We start from the raw sequence: 21,434 nt of genomic DNA on the forward strand, positions 1-21,434 counted from the left end.
AACTCTGTGTCCCTGTCTCTTCCTTTGACCCGAGACTGCCACCTAACACATCTCGCTGAAGCCACTGATTTTTTTTTTTTTTTAAAGATTTATTTATTATGATAGAGAGAGGCAGAGACACAGGAGGAGGGAGAAGCAGGCTCCATGTCGGGAGCCCGACGCGGGACTCGATCCCGGGACTCCAGGATGGCGCCCTGGGCCAAAGGCAGGCGCCAAACCGCTGAACCACCCAGGGATCCCCCTGATTTTGCTTCTAACCAATGTTAACTTAAGCAGCTATGAACCTGCTCTCCGGTTGGGAAACATCCAACCAAAAATTATTTAAGAACCGTGTGTTAAAGAGTCAGTAGGCTCTGAGTATGTGTAAGAGCTTTGCCTAAGGAGTTAGGACAGGCTAGGGGTGCTGTGGCAGTTATCTGAAAGGCTCAAACACTTTGTCTCCACTCATTTCTGGTTTGGGAGTTTGGTTCTAAATCTAAAGCTGTTGTAATGGGACGCCCAGGTGGCTCAGCAGATTAGCGCCGCCTTCAGCCCAGGGTGTGATCCTGGAGACCCGGGATCAAGTCCAACATCAGGCTCCCAGCATGGAGCCTGCTTCTCCCTCTGCATATGTCTCTGACTCTCTCTCAGTCTCTCTCTGTGTCTCATGAATAAATGAATAAAAAATCTTTAAAAAGGTAAATAAAGCTGTTGTAAGTCTGACCCGCCTCAGTGATCTGTGTACATTCTGTGCTGATTCTTTGTTCTAACCATTTATTGTAAAATATCAGTTTCTCTATTTCCTCTTCTTGTTCACATTTTTATTTCAATAGAGGAAAAATGATTCACTTCTCTGTGGTTGCATCATATATTTTAGCAAAACCCAAAAACAATCTAAATGTCCAATAATGGTAAGCTAAATTATTCTATGCCAATTTGATGGAATTCTATAAAATAAAAAACCATGTGATAAAACGGGAAAGTGTTTTACTAAGCAAAGTTATGTAAACCCCGCCACCAAAAGACTATACTCTATAATTATAATGATAAATCAATCAGAATCATATAGATAAAAATGAGCAGAGAAACTGCTCATAATAAATGTTATGTGGTGATTTTTTTATTGAGATTATGTATCGAGAGATACCCATAATATACCCATAATCTCTAAAAGCTATAATCATATTTATTTTATTACTTTTTCATTATTTTTTTACGATTTTTTTTAAGTGCTCTCTATACTCTATGTGGGGCTTGAACTCGCAACCCTGGAACTAGAGTTGCATGCTCCACTGACTGATCCAGCCACATGCCCCTAATCATAACATATTTAAAATACCAAAGCAGTTACCATAAGTTTTTGTTATGATTAGTAACAAAACTAGTAGGAACAGAAGATGTCACTATTTGTTCTATCTTAGGAAAACCCGAAAGAGGGAAGGTTGTCCAAACAAGCAAAACAACAAAATTTAACCTATTAGCAAACCAAAGTTATTTTGAGCTTGTAATGACACATTTAAATAATCGTTTCTTATATGCATTCTGGATACCTCCATTGTCTCCATCACTTGTGGATGGGGAGTTTACCAGAATTTTGATGGCTCCACATGAGGTTCCCTGTCCTGCTCCAGGCAAAAGGCCTGGATTTCCTATATAATCCTCAGTTGTATATAACCCAGGCCATTCAAGTATGAAGCTACTAAAATCCCTTGCAGAAATACTCACTCCGGGTTTCACTTCTTGCCAGTTTACTGGGATAAGTTCTGGCCATTGGTACATATGGCTCTGGAGGTGGCAAATCAGAAATCGGATGGAAGTAGAATCTGCTTTCCCACTCATCTGAGGGAGAGAAACAAACAGTATCGTCAGTAGCAACCTGCTATAAGACTTACATAATGAAAGACCAGAGAGAATTGCAGAGATCACTATTAGTTTATGCCTAGAAGTTTAGAGAGAACTCAAAAATGATACAAATGTCGCTGATTAGCCCATCAATGACATACACTGGTCTGCAAATCAAAGCACAGACAGATCCAAGTGACTCAAATGAGTGATTAGGACCAGCCAGTTCCTCTCAGGAGCTGGGGGCTAAAGTTCAAGATCACTTTTTTCCTGCCAGTGGGCCCAGAAATAACTGAGACCTTCTCATAACAAAGGCAGAGGAAAGCTGCTTAATACTTGCAGGTCACTGGGCCTCTTGCCCCAGTAAACTGCTGAGAAAGGCAGGTAATAAGAGGATAAATTACAAAAAGTGTTTTTTTTTTTAAGAGTTCTAGAATCTTCTAGAAAATGAAGATCTTCTAAAATTTTAACCAAAATGAGACTCCAAAAATGAGAGAGAAAAATGATCAGCCTTTTTGAGAAGTAGAGGAAGGAGGATTACTACTATTCATTTGAAGTACTTAGAGCAGAGCAGTGTGCTAACAATGAGGATCACAGGAAAAAGAAATGTTAATGCAGACACACAACACACACAACACACACACACACACATTTACCATTTGGTTGTTGCCCTGTAGCCTGTAAATGTTTCCAAGGTCCCTCCCCCCAGAATAGCACGTTATTAGGTGCCCTTCTTTGGGCAGAATAGGGACCCCACCTCACCTTCACCTGAAGAGTCTTGGAAGCCATTTCTAATTGATGTTGATGGTGGAGGAGGGGGAGGTGCCCCAGCGCCAGGCCTGTCGGGAGGAAGAGGAGGCCGGGGTCCACTCCTGGGACTATCTACTCCACTCCTGGACGGCAACTGGGGGGTGGCAGGCAGGGCCCGAGATGTGCTGCCATTTCTGTTTATTGGAGGGGGTGGTGGGAGAGGGCCTGGAACAACAACAAAAAGGACAACATTCAGCGCAATACCTTACATCCTACATCACTGTCGATGTGCAGTTTGAGCACCTACTGGATGCATGCCCTATTTACTAGAGCTTATGGAGAAATAGTGGAGACTTTCTAGGAGATTTAGCCAAGCAATGAACAGGTGCATATGAACACAGAACTGCACAGATGTACCCATGTATATGTGCAAAGAGTGCATACTGATAGCCAACTGGCTGTTTTGGATTTGAGTTAGTACTGAGATGAGAGATGATACAGTTGATAATCTGTTTACATGGGCAACTATATACTTTAAAAAACATTTTATAATCCTTTTAAATAGCTACTGAACTAATTAATATGACATGATACTTGTGAAATAAATGCCATTAAAAAAAGAATTGAAAAAAGACGACAGTTATGAGGTTATTTTAGGTCTTCAGAGGGACTAGGTCCTTTAAATGCACAGTAGTACTGCTAATTCCACAGGCATGCTTCTGTGATGCATATGATCTGTTCCTAGGCAGCAGTGGCACCTGGAAACCCAATTATCAACCATCCTGAGATTGGCAGGAGTTTCTTCTGGTTATTCTTCTTTGGGCAGACAAATTAGCAGAGAGCAACAAACAGCTAGTCAATGTGCATGGTTGTGCATGCTGGTGCAAAATCCAGACTGAGCAAACTGGTTACCACATGGAACTTAATTTTCTATATACAGGAGAGCACCAGATAGTCGTCTCACAGCACTCCTGCCAAGAATAAGTAGCCAAAAAGCTAATAAAAAGCACTACATAAGTATTTGAAGCCAATTTTTAAAAAAATGCAGTGGTATGGTATAACCAGAAATTTTTAAGTTCCTAAAAAATACTTTTTTGATGACACACACACACACACACAAACCCCAAAAATCTATTTTGCTTGACTCATCTTCCAAATTCAGAGGCTATTTGGATTATGAGCAAATTAAAAAAAACAAAACAAAACAAACTTTAGCATTCCCAGGCAAATCAAAATGGCCTTGTAATTATTCCTGCCCTTCAGCAATGTGGCTTTGCTTGCAAGATGCTGCCATTTTATGTAACTATCACATCTTATGGTTTATAAATATAAATATCGTTTATTAACTGCAGATTCAGAATCCAGATAAAAGACTTTAAATGAACAAGCCACCCATTTGCGGAAATCCCTGCCTGGAAATCCTACCCCCAACCCCCGGTGGAGGCGAGAGGCATGGCCAGCCCTGATGCGTCTCTCAAGGAGTCTTCAGTGCTTCTGCTGGTAGGGTTTATTGCCCCATCTGTTTGCCATGGCTGGAGTCCCAGTCAGGAGGAGTTGATTTATTGGGGGGGGTGGGGAGGGGAGTGTCTCACATGCTGTAGGGTAACTCCACTGGTACTACCACATAACTGTCACTGAATGCAAACAATATTATGGGGCATGGTATTCTATAACCTGATCAACTTGATCTATCTCTTTCTTTTAAAATAAATGTTCATGTTCCTAACTCCAACCTTACAGTTCTCTTGCTCCAAACCTAGGCAAGCATAATAGAAAACAGATTACATTTTTTTTTTAAGAGAGAGAATACGAGTGCGAGCAGGGGCTAGGCTGGGGGAGGGGGAGAAGGAGAGGGGGAGATTCTTAAGCAGACTCTGGGCTGAGCACAGAGACTAATGTAGGCCTTGATCTCACAAGCTTGAAACCAAAAGTCACGCTTAACCCGACTGAGCCACCCAGGCACCCCATATTTCAATGTTTTTTTTTTTTAAGACCATTTATTCATGAGAGACACAGAGAAAGAGAGAGAGAGAGGCAGAGACACAGGCAGAGGGAGAAGGAGGCTCCATGCAGGGAGCCCGATGCGGGACTCGATCCTGGGTCTCCAGGATCACGCCCTGGGCTGAAAGCGGCGCTAAACCGCTGAGCCACCTGGGCTGCCCTTCAATGTCTTATAATAATACTAATAAGCCATCATTTATTGAATGCCACTACATGCTAGGAATTAAGATAACCACTATACAGATTTGCCTTGTTTAATTCTTACAGCAACCTTGAGGGGTGTAGGGACACAGGGGAGGCCTCTGGTACTGTAAAGTTAAAAACCTCAATTAGGTTTTTTCAAGACTCCAAATATGTCAAAATCTGAAGCTCATGCCCCTACAATGAAGCCAAGCCACCTCGCACACTAGAGATGGCCCTTGATCACCTCTCATAGGATCCTTGTGGGAATGTAAGTTGGTAGGAATTTTCTAGAGGTCAATTTGGAAGTAGCTATGAAATTTATGGCTTACTAGCTGCATACTTACTGACCAAGATATTCCATTTTGAGGAACTAATCCAAAGGAAATATATAAAAATGTGCAGAAATATTTAGCTACAAGAACGTATTCCCTGCATTATCTGCATCAGCAAAAATCTAGAGATGGTTTGAATGATTAAATAACGGTAAATTTGTAGGATCTAATATGCAGCCATTAGAAGTCAGGTTGTACAAGAATAGTTTATAATTATATCAGATGATGCTGATATTGTTAAATAAAAAGCAAATAACCAATGGTATGTATAGTGCGATACTGATTTTGTAAACCTATATAAGACATAAATGTTTATATATGTATATATATACATACACACACACACGTCTTGAGTTTTTTTTTTTTTTTTTTTAAGTGAACTCTATGCCCAATGTGGGGCTTGAACCCATGACTACAAGATCAGGAATTGCATGCTCTACTGACTGAGCCAGCCAGGCACCCACCCCTCAAAACATATATTTTAAAAAAGACTAAAAGGATAATAAAAAATGTTATGATTATTTCTGGGTGGTGACAGGAATATAGATCATTTATGTTTTCTTTATACTTTTGTGTATTTTCCATAATAAACAGACATGACTTATGTAACTAAAAGAAATAATAAATATTATATATGTCACAGCCTATCCTATTTTGGAGGAAGATTTAATCTGTTGATTTGTCCATTTGGGAAAGCCATGCAAACAAGCTCCTCAGTCTAGGGGAAAACCATAGCTGTTGAATTAGAAGAAAACCCTGCATTTTATTCATCTATCTGTTCTTGTTTGTTCTTTGGAGAATGCTTAATGAGATGTCACGGTGGGTAGGGATTGCATTGAAGGGACTAGTAGTAGCTTCTTATGTTTGTACCCTACTCTCTGTGGCACAGTGGTTTGAAGTAACGCTTCTCAAACCTTGCAGCACCTTATAATCACCGGGGAGCCTGCCTCCAGATATCCTGATGCCCAATCTTAACCCAGACCAATGAAACCAGAGACCCTGGGGCAGAGACCCAGTGATCACAGTTTTTAAAATTCTATGGGTGATTTCAGCCCATGGTCACCTTCAAGGACTATTGGTTTAAAGAGTGGTGTTTAGGGGCGCCTGGGTGGCTCAGTTGGTTAAGCATCTACCTATTGGGCTCCCTGCTCTGTGGGGAGCCTGTTCCTCCCTCTGCCCCTCCCCCCGCTTGTGTGCTTACTCTCACTCTCTCTCTCAAGTAAATAAAATCTTAGGAAAAAAAAAAAAAAAGAGTAGTGTTTATTAGGTGCTTGAGGTCACAGAGCAAAAGCTTAACTTCTCCTAAAGGAAAAAATGCCCCATTTCCAGGCATCTTGTATATATAATAAGGTTAAATTAAAAACGTAGATGGTTCTACTGAACCCATCAATAATCACTGTGAAATAAAAAGCACCTATTATAATTAGGACAGAGTGTAAGCTCTAGGGAACCCTCACTTCATTTCATTTAGTCTCAAAGTTCCTCCCTGAGATCCAGCTTTCTCCACCCGAGGCAGGAGCACAGATGAGCTTCAGCAAGGGCCTGCGATCCCTGAAAGAGTTTATGCTTAGGAGCATTTTTATGAACAAAAGGCCTCTACCTTTATCTGATTCTCCAAGGCATCTATGTGCCAGAGATGTTAACAACAAAACGGGCTCTCATACTTGTTTTTAGTGGGCAGGGAAGTGGCCTCTAGGCTTGACAGCTGAAGACAGCAGCACAGGAAGAGTTCATTAGCTCCTAAATCGCTGCCCTTGTTGCGATCATGGATCGCTCTGTTTTTTTTTTTTTTTCCTTAAGATTTTATTTATTCATAGAGACAGAGAGAGAGAGAGAGGCAGAGACACAGGCAGAGGGAGAAGCAGGCTCCATGCAGGGACCCCAACGTGGGACTCGATCCCGGGTCTCCAGGATCACACCCCAGGCCGCAGGCGGCACTAAACCGCTGCGCCACAGGGGCTGCCCCGAATCGCTCTTTGATCATGGATCGCTCTTGCTGGAGATGGGAATCTAGCTAGCTCCCCAAGTAGGACAGCTGCAATCCTCTTTAGGGAGGGCAGGGCCATAGAGTGGTGGTGAGCACATGTGAGAACGGGAGGTGAAAGTTCTAGCCTCTTCGTAACTAGCCGGTGAGGACTTTATAGGTTACCCAGTCTCCTCATCTCTAAAACGCAGACAGAAATACTAGGTCCCACATTCCCCAGAGGCGCCCAGGACGTCAGGGTGAGTCAGACACTGGGTGTCACTGAAAGGAGCAGAGCTGCTGTTGGACACCCTTGGCTCCTAGATGCCGAGGGACATGGGGAAGGCTGGGCTGTAGGAGGGCCGCGCAGGGGCACCCAGGGCTCAGCGGTTGAGCATCTGCCTTTGGCTGGGGGTCCCGGGATCGAGTCCCGCACCGGGCTCCCCGCAGAGAGCCTGTGTCTCTGTGTCTCTCATGAATGATTAAATCGTTAAAAAAAAAAAAAAAAAAAAAGTTAGCCACTCAGCCCGGGTGGTGCCTTACCTGATCTGCCGGGTGGGTCCCTCACCGGAGGAGGGGGTCTCTCAGTGGGTGGGGGCGGAAGAGGGCCTGATCGCCCCGGCGAAGGCAAAGGCGGTGTAGACGAAGTGAGGGACAGATTCCTCTGTGGGAGTCTTGGGGTTTCATCGGAACCACTGGAACCCGGAGGCAGGGGAGGAGGGCCGGGCCTGCTGGGTGGAGGTGGCGGGGGTGGGGCCTGTGAGGAGGAGGAGGAGGAAGGCCTGGGGGTAGAAGGCACTGGGGGCTTGCTGTTCTGAGGGGGTGGGAGTGGGACCCCTTCCCTGTGGATGGAGGGCCTGTTGCCCACCGGGGGCGGTGGAGGGGGAGGCTTGTCATCCAAGGCCCTGCTGGGCGTGGGGGGCAGGGGAGGCCTGCTGGAGAAGGATGATGAGGAGCTTGAGGATGTCTGGCGGGGGGAGCCTCCTGCAAAAGCTGCACCTCGGCTTCCAGGGAAGGGCGGGGGGGTTGGCCCAGGGCTGGGCTGCCTGGGGGCCCCGGGCACTGGTAGGGCCCCCCGGTTGTGCAGACTTGACTGAACGGGTCTGGGCGTATTGGGTACTGGTGGGGGGATGCTCTCAGGCTTTGAGCCCACGTCGGGCCTCGGGGGAGGCATCCGGTTCCTCTGAGGCTCTGGGGGACCACTTCTGTGGCCTGGAGAAGGCACTGGAAACCGGCCCGGGCCACCTGCCGGTGGGAACGGCTTGGCAGATGTGGATCTTCCTCCTGGTGGCAACATTGGGGGTCGGCCTCCTCCTGAATCTGAAGAACAGGGGGGAAAAGTCCAGTTAGAAAATGAGGAGCCCCTCAGGAAATCAGAGAACGAGAGTGTATTCTCAGCCACTGCCAGTCCTCTCCTAGATGCCATAAAGTATAGGTAACTATTACTTCTGTCAATCGGGTTCTGGGTGGTCCTTCCTGGAGGCCAAAAAATAGATCACGGATCCCTGTGTACCTGCTAGTTCCAGGTCCCACTACCTGTCAGCTTGCAAAAGGATTTGAGAGCGCCCTCCTGGCAGTCCATGTGGACAAGCACCAGGCGAAGCTGGGAAGGGTTCTGGAGAAATCCCTATCCATCACGAGAGGAGAAGAGCAGGATAGTGTTGGTTCATGGGGTTTCTGCTAGGGGTTTTCTTTCTCCCTCTCACCATCCCTGTCCTCCTGTGCCTGTACCTCTCCAGTCTGAAAAATGATTTAGCCATGTTTGGTGAAAAATTAGTTATCCCAACATGAATCTCCATATGGGACGGCTTCCCTAGTCCCTCTGAAAAAAATTCCCAGGAGAAAAGTGGAAAATTTTTCTTTAATGGGAGAATCATAACTGAAATAAGAAAAAAACCAACAAAGGAAAAGGCAACTGTCAGAGTTCAATTGAAAGACTGGACACCAGTGGTTGGTCTTAATCTGCAAGAAGCAAGGAACTATGCGACTGTTTTTCCTTACTGAGTCAATTTTCACTTCAACGTTGGCAGGACAGAACGACTCTATTACATAATTAATATTAAACTACTCTGGTTCAACAAAAGGAACCAAAGTTATGGAAAAATTCCAACAACCACCCCAGAATCTCTTAGAACCCAAGGTAATTCTCAAAAAATTGGTTAGCCTGAAAACTCCTACCACTTCAACCATAAGCTAATTAATGTACCAAGTATTTATTGAGTACCTGCCGTATACCAGCCATCATTCTAGATGCTAAAAACAGAAGGGTAAACTATATAGAAAAGATCCTGCTCTCTTGTGGTTTACATTCTCATGGGGGAGATAAATAATAAACTGGCAAACATAGAAATATTTTCAGATAGTTAGAAGTACTAAAAAGAAACAAAAATGTTGATGAAATGGGGGAGACCAGGACAGATAGGGTGGTTGGCTGGGGATGGCTTTTCTGAAGATGTGACGTTTGAGCTGAGGCCAGCCACAGAAAGACGGAAAGAAGGTGCTTTAGGCAGAGGGCCAGCAGGGGCAAAGGTCCTGGGGTGGGAATGAGCTTCAAGTTGAAAAGCTAAGGCCTGTGTGCCTGGGGCACAGTGAGCATGGAGAACCTAGCAAACAGGTCATAAGGAGCCTTGTAAATCAGACGACTTTAGAGTTCATCCAAGGCACAATGAGAGACATCTGGATGGATTTATGTAGCGGAGTAACATGAACTCTAGAGAGAATTTTTAATTTCAACTTTAGTATTAGAAAAAAAGCTGTATTTCCCTTGACTGTGTGGTATATTTCTATGTCCACCAACTTATGATAAATTATATCTCCCAAGTTCAGATCGAAGCTGCAGTTATCAGCCATGTGCACGTCACACGGACGGTGTTCATGATGCGGATGGTACACTAGGGTGACGTATACATCTGTATACCATTTTGTGCACTAACTTAAATTCCATCTTCATTTTAGGATTTTATTTCCAGTTGTCTTTGCCTTAATTTCTTCACCTATTGTCAAACTACTAAACATCTGCATTAGTCAGCTGCCACCATCCTTCTGGTGGGTTTTAAATAAGTAAATTTAAATGTAAATGCAGGTTTGGCAAGATAGAATCTCTCATTTTATGGAGTTTATCTTTTTACATTTGACCATCCAACCCTGAGGATTCAGTGGTTTCACCTTCATGTGACTGTGAGCATTTCATACTATCCCAGCAGGCATATTAAACGATCACAGAATTAAAAATAAAATTTTTCTAACACAACAAACATTAATACTGAAAGTTTTATGGTAAATCTTATTGAGCCTCATGCACTTTGTAGGGTTTTTATTTAGGCATGACCAAGTTCAATTTTTCTCTCTGCCGTTAGGTTTGGAGACAATCCCATAGGACTCATTTCCATGTGTTCCTGCAGAGAATATTTAGAATCACTGGCCTTCAAATGCCAGATGTCTGTCATGCAAAACACCTTTTTAGACTTAGTGAGATATGTCATTATATTCCGTAAAACATGCTCCATAGTGTGTTGGAAAAGTGGTTCACAAGTATTTACTATAGTAGACAGCGGGGTTAGGCTACCTCACAAAGAAAAGCGAATTTGCCAGGTCATCAGGCAGACTTTCCAGGGGTGGCAAGTTCCATTTGCTCCTTTTTCTTCCCACTCTAGCTCACCCTTTAGAACAGTACAAAAAAGTACAAGTTACCCCAGGGAGATCGGGCAAATATTTAACAGCTCAGTCTGATTTTAATTAAAAAAGAAAAAGATGCTAAATAGATTCTTTCTTATAAAAACGGTGTTAACATTTCAAGCAATCTAAAATGTGTGAAAGGGCACAGTGCCTTAGAGGAGACGCCAAGCCTCCAAACCACTGAACTGTGCGCCTCATCTTGTTACTAAGAGAAAGAAACTCTCCTTACCACTGTCCCTGTTGGCTGTGGATCTCAGCTTCGGCATCCCAGCCTGGAACAGTCCTCCCAAGCCAGGTGGTCCACCTCCTCCAAAACCACCGCCACCGCCTCCACCACCGCCACCACCGCCACCTCCACCGAAGCCACCGCCACCACCAGCACCGGCTCCTTTAGGTTCTGCAGAAGGAAGGAAACACAATCTCTTCACCATGTATGAAAACATCACCAGAGTCCAGCCCTAGCCCAAGTAAACAATAAACAATGACAGTCAAACAGGGAGCTGGCTCAGACTGGGTTTATGGGGGACTACTGGGATTTCATTAAAATGCAGGATTTTAACAATTCACCCTACCCCCAGTCAGAAAAGCTTTTTTTCTTTTTCTTTTTTCTTTTTTTTCACTCCAGGGCAGTCACAGGCAGGAGAATCAGTAATAGATGATGCCTTGCCCCCACGCTCCCTACTTGGCTAGCTGCGTCCGAGTTAATATCTAAGATCTGGCAAATAAAAGAATCTTCAAAGAAAGTAAGTCCCAAGGGAGGGGGAGATGCAGTAAAAGGTGAGAAGAAAGGAAATGGTAAAAATAAGGGGAAGAAAAGAAAACATTCCATCATTTTATTACTTGGAAATATGCACTATTTTGGCATACTTTTTTCCTGCTAGTACTTTTTCATTTTATATATTTTTTCTCAAAATTAAGATCAAATTCACTAAACAGTTTTAAGCCTATTCTTTTCATGTACCACTTTATTGTTAGCATTTTCCAGGTCATCAAATATTTTTTGAAAACATGAGTTTAAGGGACATTGTGTTTTAGAACATGAATATACTGTAGTTCTTTTGATCATCTACTTATTCAATGGCCTTATGTTTTGATTTCAATTTTTTAATATAAAGGCCAATGGTAAGCTTAAACATTTAAAAAGACTCCCTGTACTTGAAGATGGTACAAAAATACTGTTTTATTTTGCATTTATTTCCCCAAAACTGTGGAAGATTCTGAGATGAACAAATAAACAACGACAAAAAAAAAAAAGAGAGAGAGAGAGAAAGAAAAAAGAAAAAGATTACTAAGTATCCTGTCTAGCCTTTTGGGTTATTTCCCTTGTCTTTGAGTTATTTTACAACTATGTAAGTTGTAGAAAACTGATAATAATTGTCCACAGAAATGTAAATTAGTAGTGTTCAGTGGGATGCAATTGATTACAGATGGGTTTTGTACCTACCTGTAAATTAACTTTAGCTCTGATATGTGTAGTACTTTTCTCCTTTTCACTGGTAACATTATACTGCTTCCCTCAGTAATTAATGACTCAAATAAAATATTTGACATATATTCATTTTATATCTATATGAGAGCCATGATTATAACTCTCTTTAGAAAAGTGTCTCATATAATTTATGATGTATGCACGTCTGTTTTTATAAGGTTAAACACTGTTTAAAGTTCTACCCCTGGAGGGGCACCCAGGTGGCTCAGTCAGTTAAGTGTCTGCCTTGGGCTCGGGTCCAGCTCCTTGCTCAGCGAGGAGCCTGCTTCTCCCTCTCCCTCCTGCTCCCCCTGCTTATGCTCTGTCAAATAATTAAATAAAACCTTAAAAAAAAAAAAAAGTTTTACCCCTGAAAAGTCTTCTAAAGTCTTTGATAAGCAGTGCACGAAATCTACAAATCAACAGGGGAGAAATGGACACTTTTATGATACTTAGACTATACGGAAACATGGCATATTCTCACAGTTTTTCTGGTTCATTCAGTCAAGTTTTAGAATTTCCGTGACATGGGTCACATGCTCTTTTTTGTTAAGGTTACTTTGATAGATTTTTGTTTGTTAAAATTGTGAAAGGGGTGTTTTTCCCCTTTTGTAACTGGTTATCATTGGCATCAGTAAATTTCATTTGACATCTAATAAACCATTCTGCTATAATTTTTTTTTAAATATTTTATTTATTTATTCATGAGAGACACACAGAGAGAGGCAGAGACACAGGCAGAGGGAGAAGCAGGCTCCATGCAGGGAGCCTGATGTGGGATTTGATCCCAGGACCCCAGGATCACACCCTGAGCTGAAGGCAGGTGCTCAACTGCTGAGCCACCCAGGCGTCCTGGTTCTGCTATAATTTCTAAATTAAAATTTATAAAAAATTTATTATCTTGGGTTTTCTACTAGACATATGGTATGCAGATAATAAAGGTTTTGCTTCCTCTTGTCTCATAGTTGTATATCTTATTGTATTTCTAGTTTTGTAAGTAATTACTTTGATGACTGAACTTCTATACAATATAAATTATTCATATTTCTAAAGGCAACCATAGTTTGATTTTAACGGGCACACCTTTAACCCTGGAACTACTGATACTTTAGGTCAGATAATTTTTTGTGCGTGGGGAGCTGTCTTGTTCTCTGTAGAATGTAGTGGCCTCTACCCACTAGATGTCAGTAGGAACCCCTCCGTGGCCAAGTTGTGACAGTTAGAAATGCCTCCACACATCGCCACATGTCCCCTGGGACACTGGTATAGAGCTTGCTTTTTGTGCTTGTGCTGCCTTGGTCGAGTTTGAGGTCAGGATCACGCGAGTCTCATTACATCTATCAGATAGCATTCCATCTCTTCCTATCTTTGGGAATGATCTGTATAGCATTTGAATTGGCACGTTCTTAAAATCTGAAAGAATACAATCGTCTGGCTCTAAAGCTTTTTCAGAGAGGAAGTAGCTTGATAAAGTTTTCAACTTTTTCCTTGCTCATTAAAGCTGCATGAGTGGATTTTGGTAAATTTATGCGTTTTGTAAAAAATTAATTTCTTGAAGATTTTAACATGTTTCAGCATATAAATTCATCACAGCATTCTTATTTGAAAAAAGTCTGCTTTTATGCCCACAATGGCCAAACTGTGGAAGGAACCACAATGTTGTTTCACAGTTGAATGGATAAAGAAGATGTGGTCTATATATACAATGGAATATTAGCCATCAGAAAGGATGGATACCTACCATTTACATCGTCCTGGATGGAACTGGAGGATATTACGCTGAGTAAAATAAGTCAGTCGGAGAAAGACAATTATCATATGGTGTCATTCATATGTGGAATATAAGAAATAGTGAAAGGGACCATGGGGCAAGCGGGGGCGGGGGGAACTGAGTGGAGAAAGTTTAGAGAGGAAGACAAACTGTGAGAAACTCTGAGAAACAAAAAGGGCGTTGCAAAAGGGGGGTAGTGGAGGGATGGGGGAACTGGGTGATGGGTGCTAAGGAAGGCACATGATGAGATGAACTGGGCGTTACACTATATGTTGGCAAATTGAATTTAAATAAAAAATAAAAATAAATAAAAACATTAAAAGAAATCTGCTTTGAATCTCTTACTAATCTACATTCTGAGTTCTAATTTTATTCATTTGTTTTTTATTTTTTTCTTGATTGGATTGATCCCACATCCTTGTTAGCGCTGCTTTTTTGTAGGTGTGGAGCCTATGGGAGCTCTGCTGACAGAAGAAATAATCTAATAGTGAAATGACAAGGATTACCTCACCTAACAAATCAGATTATGATAACAATTTCCAGAATTATATGTAAAATTGCTTCTATAAAAAAATTACAATTTTTTTACTAATTTTAATTACTACCAATAATATTAATAATGCCCTTGACAGTCAAATATTATTCATTAATCAATGATAGATTTTGGAATACTGCATTTAAACAGGATACTTCTGTATGGTCAATGTTTTGACATAGAATCCAGGGAGGCTTCAGTTGCAAACAAATACAAAACCACGGGTGGACTTTGCCCTTGCAAAGAGCCTGTGACAATAGTATGTCCGTTAGGTGCATGGACAACATGAGCATTCACTGGGTGGCATTTTGTGTCCACGAAGCAAAGTGCATTCATAGACATCATGGAACAGCTGGAAGGGAGAAGCATGAATATTTATTTCCATTTAATGGGCGAAGAAGTGGACCTTGAAGAATACAGTGAGTTTCTAATAGTGGCTTTAGGAAGAGGCCACCGACTGTCCAGTGTCCTTCACTATCAGTGGGGACTTCACATCGACCTCTCTCAAGCCCCCAGCTCCTTCTCCTAATGGAAAGGACAACCGAGCTCTGTCCCGGCACTCAGCAGTTTGTGGAGCTCCTCTGGCCCCATGCCAGGCACCAGGACTCACACAGCTTGGGACCAAGGCTCTCCAGAGATAAGGGGTGCTGGGCTCCCCTCAGGGAGAGAATTCTGTGACACCAATCAGGATGACTATGGGATTATAAAATAACCATATCGGTTTCACGGGCATTTTGACTAAGATGTCACTGTGTCAAGTTGAGGGTAAAAGACCCCACAGTTCTTTTTTGGAGGCTTGCTGTACCCTCCTCTGCAACACAGAGCTTGGTAGCAGAGCACCAGGCAAAGGCCTTTGTCTGGGTCTTCCTCTTTTCCATTTCCCTCCCACACCAATGTTCTCACCTAACTCTGAGCCTTCTCTCTTCTCCATTCTCCTGGAAATTCGTCCTAAACATTTCTACTCCTCGACCTGGCTAAAATCCAGCAGCACTGTTCACCGTCTCCAAAACTCCCTCTGTGATTTTGGAAAGTCAGTCTATTTTCTACTGAGTTCAAATGAGATCTGTGTGTAGGATGTACTTCGGGGCACCTGGCTGGCAGTGGAATGGTCTAGGAACATGAGGAGACAGTCTGAAGGCCTGGTTATTAAGGTCTAGTCGTGGATACATTTTCACTCTGTTGTAAATGTTAACAGGAGTCCTGTGTTGCGGGTACCTGTTTGTTTATACATACCCTGCCTTGTTCTAGAACGTATCTCAGATTTACGATGGGTAGATAAGCAAAGTTGTGATCTCATTTCCTCTCTCCCAGCTCCTGAAAATCACATCTCACACCTGACTGACACATTCCAGACCACAAAACACTTTTGCATTGTCTCGTCTGGTGCTCACAGCAAACTGCGAAGGCAGCAGAACAGGCATTCTCTCCATTTTACATGTGAAGACAGTAAGGCTTGGAGATGGCAAGTGACAGATGTGCCCGAACTCGAACCTACATCCTTTGATTCCAAGGCTGGGGCCCTTTCCATATTTCACGCTGCCTTTTGATCTGTGGTGCAAAGAGTAATGGGTTAACTTCCCGAAAGTGTTGTGAATAATTCAGAGAATCGCTGCTGTGTGTGTCTTGGACAAAGAATTATTATACTGGCTTCCTGCAGCATTAGAGGGAACCCAAGCCGGAGCTGTGGCTACAATGAGTGATACAGTCCCTTATTTTGCTAGCTTTGCAGCTGTTGTTAACCAAAAAAAAAGAAAAAAAAAAAAAAGAAAAAAAAAGGAGAAGAAAGGAAAACGGAAAAGATAAAAATTCTTTTTGGAAGGACAGGGTTGATTATGAGGCCACAGATCACTTCTCTCGATGGAAAACAGCTCTTTGCACTTACTGTCCAATATTGGTGCACTTCTGTCATTGGTGACGGTCTTCTTCAGTTTCTTCCCCTTGCTGATGTCAGAGAGAAGAGCATTTCTCCCAGCCTGTTCTGACTTATTCAAGGTAGGCTTTTCCGTATTGGCCTAAAAGAAAACCGTGAAGACTTAGTTCATCTCCCGAATTAAAATCACGTCCTACAGCATTTAGCAGGGACAGCCAGGGTATCGGAGGCTTGTTACCGAGCTTCTTGGCAATAGGCTGTAAATTCTCTGCAAGTTTTAGATCCGATGTCATTCTTTTTAAGACCCAGACATTTGGGAACAGATGCGGCAATAAATTACGTTCATTTTTAATGCAGGAAGAGTCAGTCCCTGATAAAAGTCTCTAAAAATTCAGACCACAATCTGCCCGTAACCAACAGAGCCAGGGTTGGATGGCTAGAAACGAGAAGGGAATTTTAAGTCTGAGAAGATTCTCCCGAATATTACAAAGCTTCATACGCCAGAATGTGCCCCGAAGAACAGCTTCTCTCTCCTGTCTTTTAGAGCTAACCCGGAGCCAGGGGAAAATGGTCTCTAGGAACAAAGGTCAGCTGTATGCTGCTTATTTTTTTATTTTTTAAAGATTTTATTTATTCATGAGAGAGAGAGAGAGAGAGAGAGAGAGGCAGAAACACAGGCAGAGGGAGAAGCAGGCCCCATGCAGGGAGCCCGACGTGGGACTCGATCCTGGGTCTGCAGGATCAGGCCCTGGGCCGAAGGCGGCGCTAAACCGCTGAGCCACCGGGGCTGCCCAGATTTCTTCTTTTAATTTAAGGGACATCTGAGGTATAATTTACGTATAGTAAAACCACTACATGAGTGTATGGTTCTACAAGTTTTGAAAAACATACAGTCATGTCACCACCACCACCACAGTCAAGATCTAGAAACGTCTACAACCCCCAAAGTTCCCACACACCCTTGCCTACCTTGTTTCTCATATTTAATTCCTTTGAAAGCTTAGCTCACAGAGACCGTGGAGTGGATGAAGGTGTGCTGCTTTAAAATGCTTAGGTAGTTTCTCATTTTTCCAGATTTCTGGGGAAAGATCCATACTATGAAATTGGGATCTCACTTCCTCAGGGTTATTTTAGGGAGTGGGGATACTACAAGCCCAGCACACAGGACCTGGATGTAGACATATGCCAGTGTTTGTCACATATAGAAACGGGCTTGGTCTGGCCTGGCCCCAGGGAGAGTTGGCTTCCCCAAACCCAGGACTCCCTCCAGCAGACCTGGGTGGCCTTCTAGGGCCCCAGCCCTCCGGAAAGGGTCTGATTCCAGAGGCTGGTGAGGGCCACAGGAGGTAAAGCTGAGGCAGGTGAGCTTGATACCTCCCCCAGAGGTTTATTATCAGTTAGAGGCAGAGGGAAAGCTAAGAAAAACCCCGAAGCAGGGTACACAGAAGCTCTGTGTTAGGCCGAAAGGGTCCTGGAATAATTAGAAAGTATTACTTGCTCCTAATAACAGCAGTTAACATTTCTATAGCTTTTACTGTGGGCCAGGCTCTAGCACCTCTATGTGGATTCATTTCTTCAGTCCGCATCAGCCCTGTGAGTCACTCTTTCCATTCCGAGACAAGGCCATAGAGGCACAGGGAGGTAAATCCACTTGCCCCAGTGACCCAGCTAGTCAGAGGAGGAGCTAGGATCCAAACCCTGGCCGTCCGATTCCAGAGCCTTCCCTGCCACTTGAGAGAAGGGTAAATGTGGAGTCTAGAATGCCCCTTGCCCAAACTGGGGAGCTCTGTTAAAGGGTACAACCAGAAGATGAGTAAGTCCTGGAGGTCTGCTGCACAGCCTGGTGATTACAGTTAACAATATTGTATTATAAACTTCAAAGCTGCTAAGAGACTAGATCTTAAATGTTTTCACCAGAAGAATGGAATGCTAATTATGTGATGTGAAAGAGGCGTTAGCTAAAGCCAAGGTTGTCATTACACTGCAATATAAAAATGTACCAAATCAACACGTGTAACTTAAACGTCTGCAATGTTAAATGTCAATTATATCTCAGTTGAAAAAAAAAAAAAGTGACAAAATGCCCCCTCCCCACCAGTCTCCAACACTCCCCTGAGCAAGCCTGTTAATACTAGCGGCTTCTCAGCAGTCAGTTCCAAAAGTGCCCTGTGACTTAGCTGTATAGTTCACTTTTGCTAATGGAGTCATCTTCTATTGCTCTGAAATTTGTTTTTTCAACCTCACAACACAGGTTGGACATCTTGGAAAGAACTTTTAAAATACCTCCTGTCTTCATTTTAAGGATGAAACCTTCTCTGAGGCCCAGAGAAGTTAAGCTACTGTCCACCCTGGCTCTCTTAACAGCTTGAGGTCAGCAATTTTCACTGGGCTCCTGTTATGCCTTCAAATTTATTTTGAGGCCTGGCCTCCGTGGGTGCTAATTCCTCTCAGGTGGCAGTCCAGACAGAGTCCTTAACTGAGCTCTTCCACTAGACAGTGCCCTAGGATGGCCACCAAGCCACCGTTCCCTTTGCTCATCTCTGTATCCTGTTTCACTAGGTTCTTGCTCTTGGTCACATAACAATGGATACAAATGAGCTGATGGGATAAATTTCAGTCATTCTGGTACCACTTGAATGACCTGGATGTCTTCTCAGCTACCTGTATTATTATTATTATCCATTTAATATTTTTCATTAAGCCAGTTCACTATATTATTTATACTATTTTTCAGTGAATATTTTCTTTTTAAACTAACTCACTATTAAATCTTTAGTTTGATGTGCTAGTTATAAATTTTAGGACACATGTTAAAATCAATAAATGAGCATTAAAATTAAAAAAAAAATTAATTCACATACTACCCAGCTAGTGGTATAAAACCACTTTTGTAGAAATAAACAAATCCCGCTGTTAGCCAGATCAGAACTTTTCTTTCTTTTCTTTTTTTTTTTTAGATTTTATTTATTTGAGAGAGAGAGAGCAAGAGAGTGAGCATGAGTGGGGGGAGGGGCAGAGGGAGAGGGAAAAGCAGATTCCCTGCTGAGCAGGGAACCCAACCATGGGGCTCAATCCCAGCACCCTGAGATCATGACTTGAGCTGAAGGCAGACACTCAACTGACGGAGCCACCCAGGCACCCCCGGATCAGAACTTTTTAAACGTATCTAAGTGAAGGATCAGTTTTTTAAAAATTTGTTTCAATTCAGGCAGCCCCGGTGGCGCAGCGGTTTAGCGCCGCCTGCAGCCCAGGGCATGATCCTGGAGACCCTGGATCGAGTCCCACATCAGGCTCCCTGCATGGAGCCTGTTCTCCCTCTGCCTGTGTCTCTGCCTCTCTCTCTCTCGGTCTCTATGAATAAATAAATAAAATCTTAAAAAAAAATTTGTTTCAATTCATCTTGGACTGGTATTTTTGTAAAATAACAATTATTAGAAAAATGAATTTGGGGGCTCCTGGTGGCTCAATGGGATAAGCATCTGACTCTTGATCTCAGGTCATGATCTCAGGGTTGTGATCACAGCAGGCCCACCTCGGGAGGAGTCTGCTTAAGATTCTCTCTCTCTCTCTCTCCCTGCCCCACCCCTATCCTGCCTGCACACGCACTCTCTCTCTAAAAATAAGTATTTTTTAAAATAATGAATTAGTTAAAAAAAGAGACACAGAAAATACATTCTTAGAAACAACTGTCATAACACTATCATCAAATTACTGTAAGTGGTAACACTCACTCTTAATTTCTGCACCTGTCTCTTGGGGCTGCTAACCCTAGGCAGCTAGAGGACCACACTGAGTAGCAGCAAGCTAATTAATTGTCTGTTCTTCCAACTAGGTTCCAACCTCAGATGGGCTATAAAATGTGTCCTGTGGAAGCCTGGGCAAGAGACATTGCCTCTCTGAGCCTCAGTTTCCCCAAGTGAAAACTGAAGGACCCATCACTAGGAGGCTCCTCAGCAGTGGAACCTTCACACACTGAGGGAGGTAATGGGGCAATGGGGTGCATGTGGGAGCCTTCCTGCATCACCACGTGGAGGGCTGCAGCTTCCCGAGCGGGGGTGCACTAATTTCTGGGGACAGGTCTAGTGATATGAGGAGGACACCAGTGAAGAAAATTCCTTTGGAAAGTAGACCTCTAAATATAAGGGCAGATTTAAAGATTTATTTATTTACTGAAAAGAGAGAGACAGAGACAGAGGGAGAGAGAGAGAATGAGCAGGAGGGGTAGAAGGAGAGGGAGAGAGAATCGCAAGCAGACTCCACATGGAGCCCCAGACTGGGCTCCATCTCATGACCCTGAGATCAGGACCTGAGCTGAAACCAAGAGATGGAAGCTTAACAGACTGAGCCACCCAAGGGCCCCTGAAAGGAGAGATTTAAAGAAGGATGTGAGTGTGGGGGAAGTGGGGATGGGGGGGGTTGGTGGAGGATATTTGCCAAAAAAAAAAATAATAATAATAAGGGAAAAGTCAGAGAAAAAGAAAAGAGTGAGTCTGCAGGAAGCCTGAATGCAGCGCTGCACACAGAGGCCTGGGTCCAGCAGCAAAGGCTAGAGGTTGGGTCCCCCTGGACGGTGCCAGTCAGAACCCCCGCAGCCGGGGCCCCCATGCTGCACCTGCCGGAGGAAACGCCAGAGCGCACATCCGCGCCCTCTCTGCCCTGCCCGGGCCTCGCACCCCGGGGCCCAGGCCAGAATGCACCTGTCGTCAAAGCAGATGCACGTGCGCCAGGTCCCACCTCACCAGGCCTGCTGCAAGCCACGGCGGCCCAGGAGCCACTCACCAGGGCGAAGGTGGGCGGCGGCGGGGGCGCCGGCGGGGGCGGCACGGGCATCCTGCACAGCTACGCTTTCAGCAGTCCTGCTGACCGACCTGCGGAGACAGAAGAGAGATGGCCCGTCATACACTAGGGTTTTTAGTAAAACTCAGTCCTGACCTCCTAACCCCCTCCCACCGAATGAACGGCTATGCACACAGGCCAACTATTTTTTACATTTTTATTTGTATATTTTTGAAAGATGTTATTTTTTCATGGGAGACACAGAGAGAGGCAGAGAGAGAAGCAGGTT

The 21,434-nt window shown here is 43.6% G+C and overlaps 1 protein-coding gene and 1 long non-coding RNA gene across 6 annotated transcripts in view; one reads left to right on the forward strand and one right to left on the reverse strand.

Annotated features, from left to right (window-relative positions):
* LOC119867834 overlaps positions 1-21,434 on the forward strand; it is a 50,482-nt gene that overhangs the window by 15,195 nt on the left and 13,853 nt on the right. For both annotated transcript variants that reach the window (XR_005384752.1, XR_005384751.1), the window contains exons 3-6: positions 3,924-4,071; positions 11,351-11,468; positions 18,621-18,739; positions 20,202-20,350. This is a non-coding gene — a long non-coding RNA (uncharacterized LOC119867834). The remainder of the gene's footprint in view (positions 1-3,923; positions 4,072-11,350; positions 11,469-18,620; positions 18,740-20,201; positions 20,351-21,434) is intronic.
* Positions 1-21,434, reverse strand: part of WIPF1 (WAS/WASL interacting protein family member 1) — a 122,508-nt gene that overhangs the window by 5,605 nt on the left and 95,469 nt on the right. For all 4 annotated transcript variants that reach the window (XM_038584891.1, XM_038584892.1, XM_038584893.1 and 1 more), the window contains 6 exons: positions 21,149-21,237; positions 16,382-16,511; positions 10,955-11,122; positions 7,594-8,370; positions 2,584-2,796; positions 1,705-1,818 (listed from right to left, as the gene is read on the reverse strand). In XM_038584891.1, coding sequence (XP_038440819.1) covers positions 1,705-1,818; positions 2,584-2,796; positions 7,594-8,370; positions 10,955-11,122; positions 16,382-16,511; positions 21,149-21,199 — 1,453 coding nt within the window. In that variant the 5' untranslated portion in view covers positions 21,200-21,237. The remainder of the gene's footprint in view (positions 1-1,704; positions 1,819-2,583; positions 2,797-7,593; positions 8,371-10,954; positions 11,123-16,381; positions 16,512-21,148; positions 21,238-21,434) is intronic.

The sequence above is a fragment of the Canis lupus genome, chromosome 36 (genome assembly GCF_011100685.1).
Source record: "Canis lupus familiaris isolate Mischka breed German Shepherd chromosome 36, alternate assembly UU_Cfam_GSD_1.0, whole genome shotgun sequence".
Classification (NCBI taxonomy): Eukaryota; Metazoa; Chordata; class Mammalia; order Carnivora; family Canidae; genus Canis; species Canis lupus.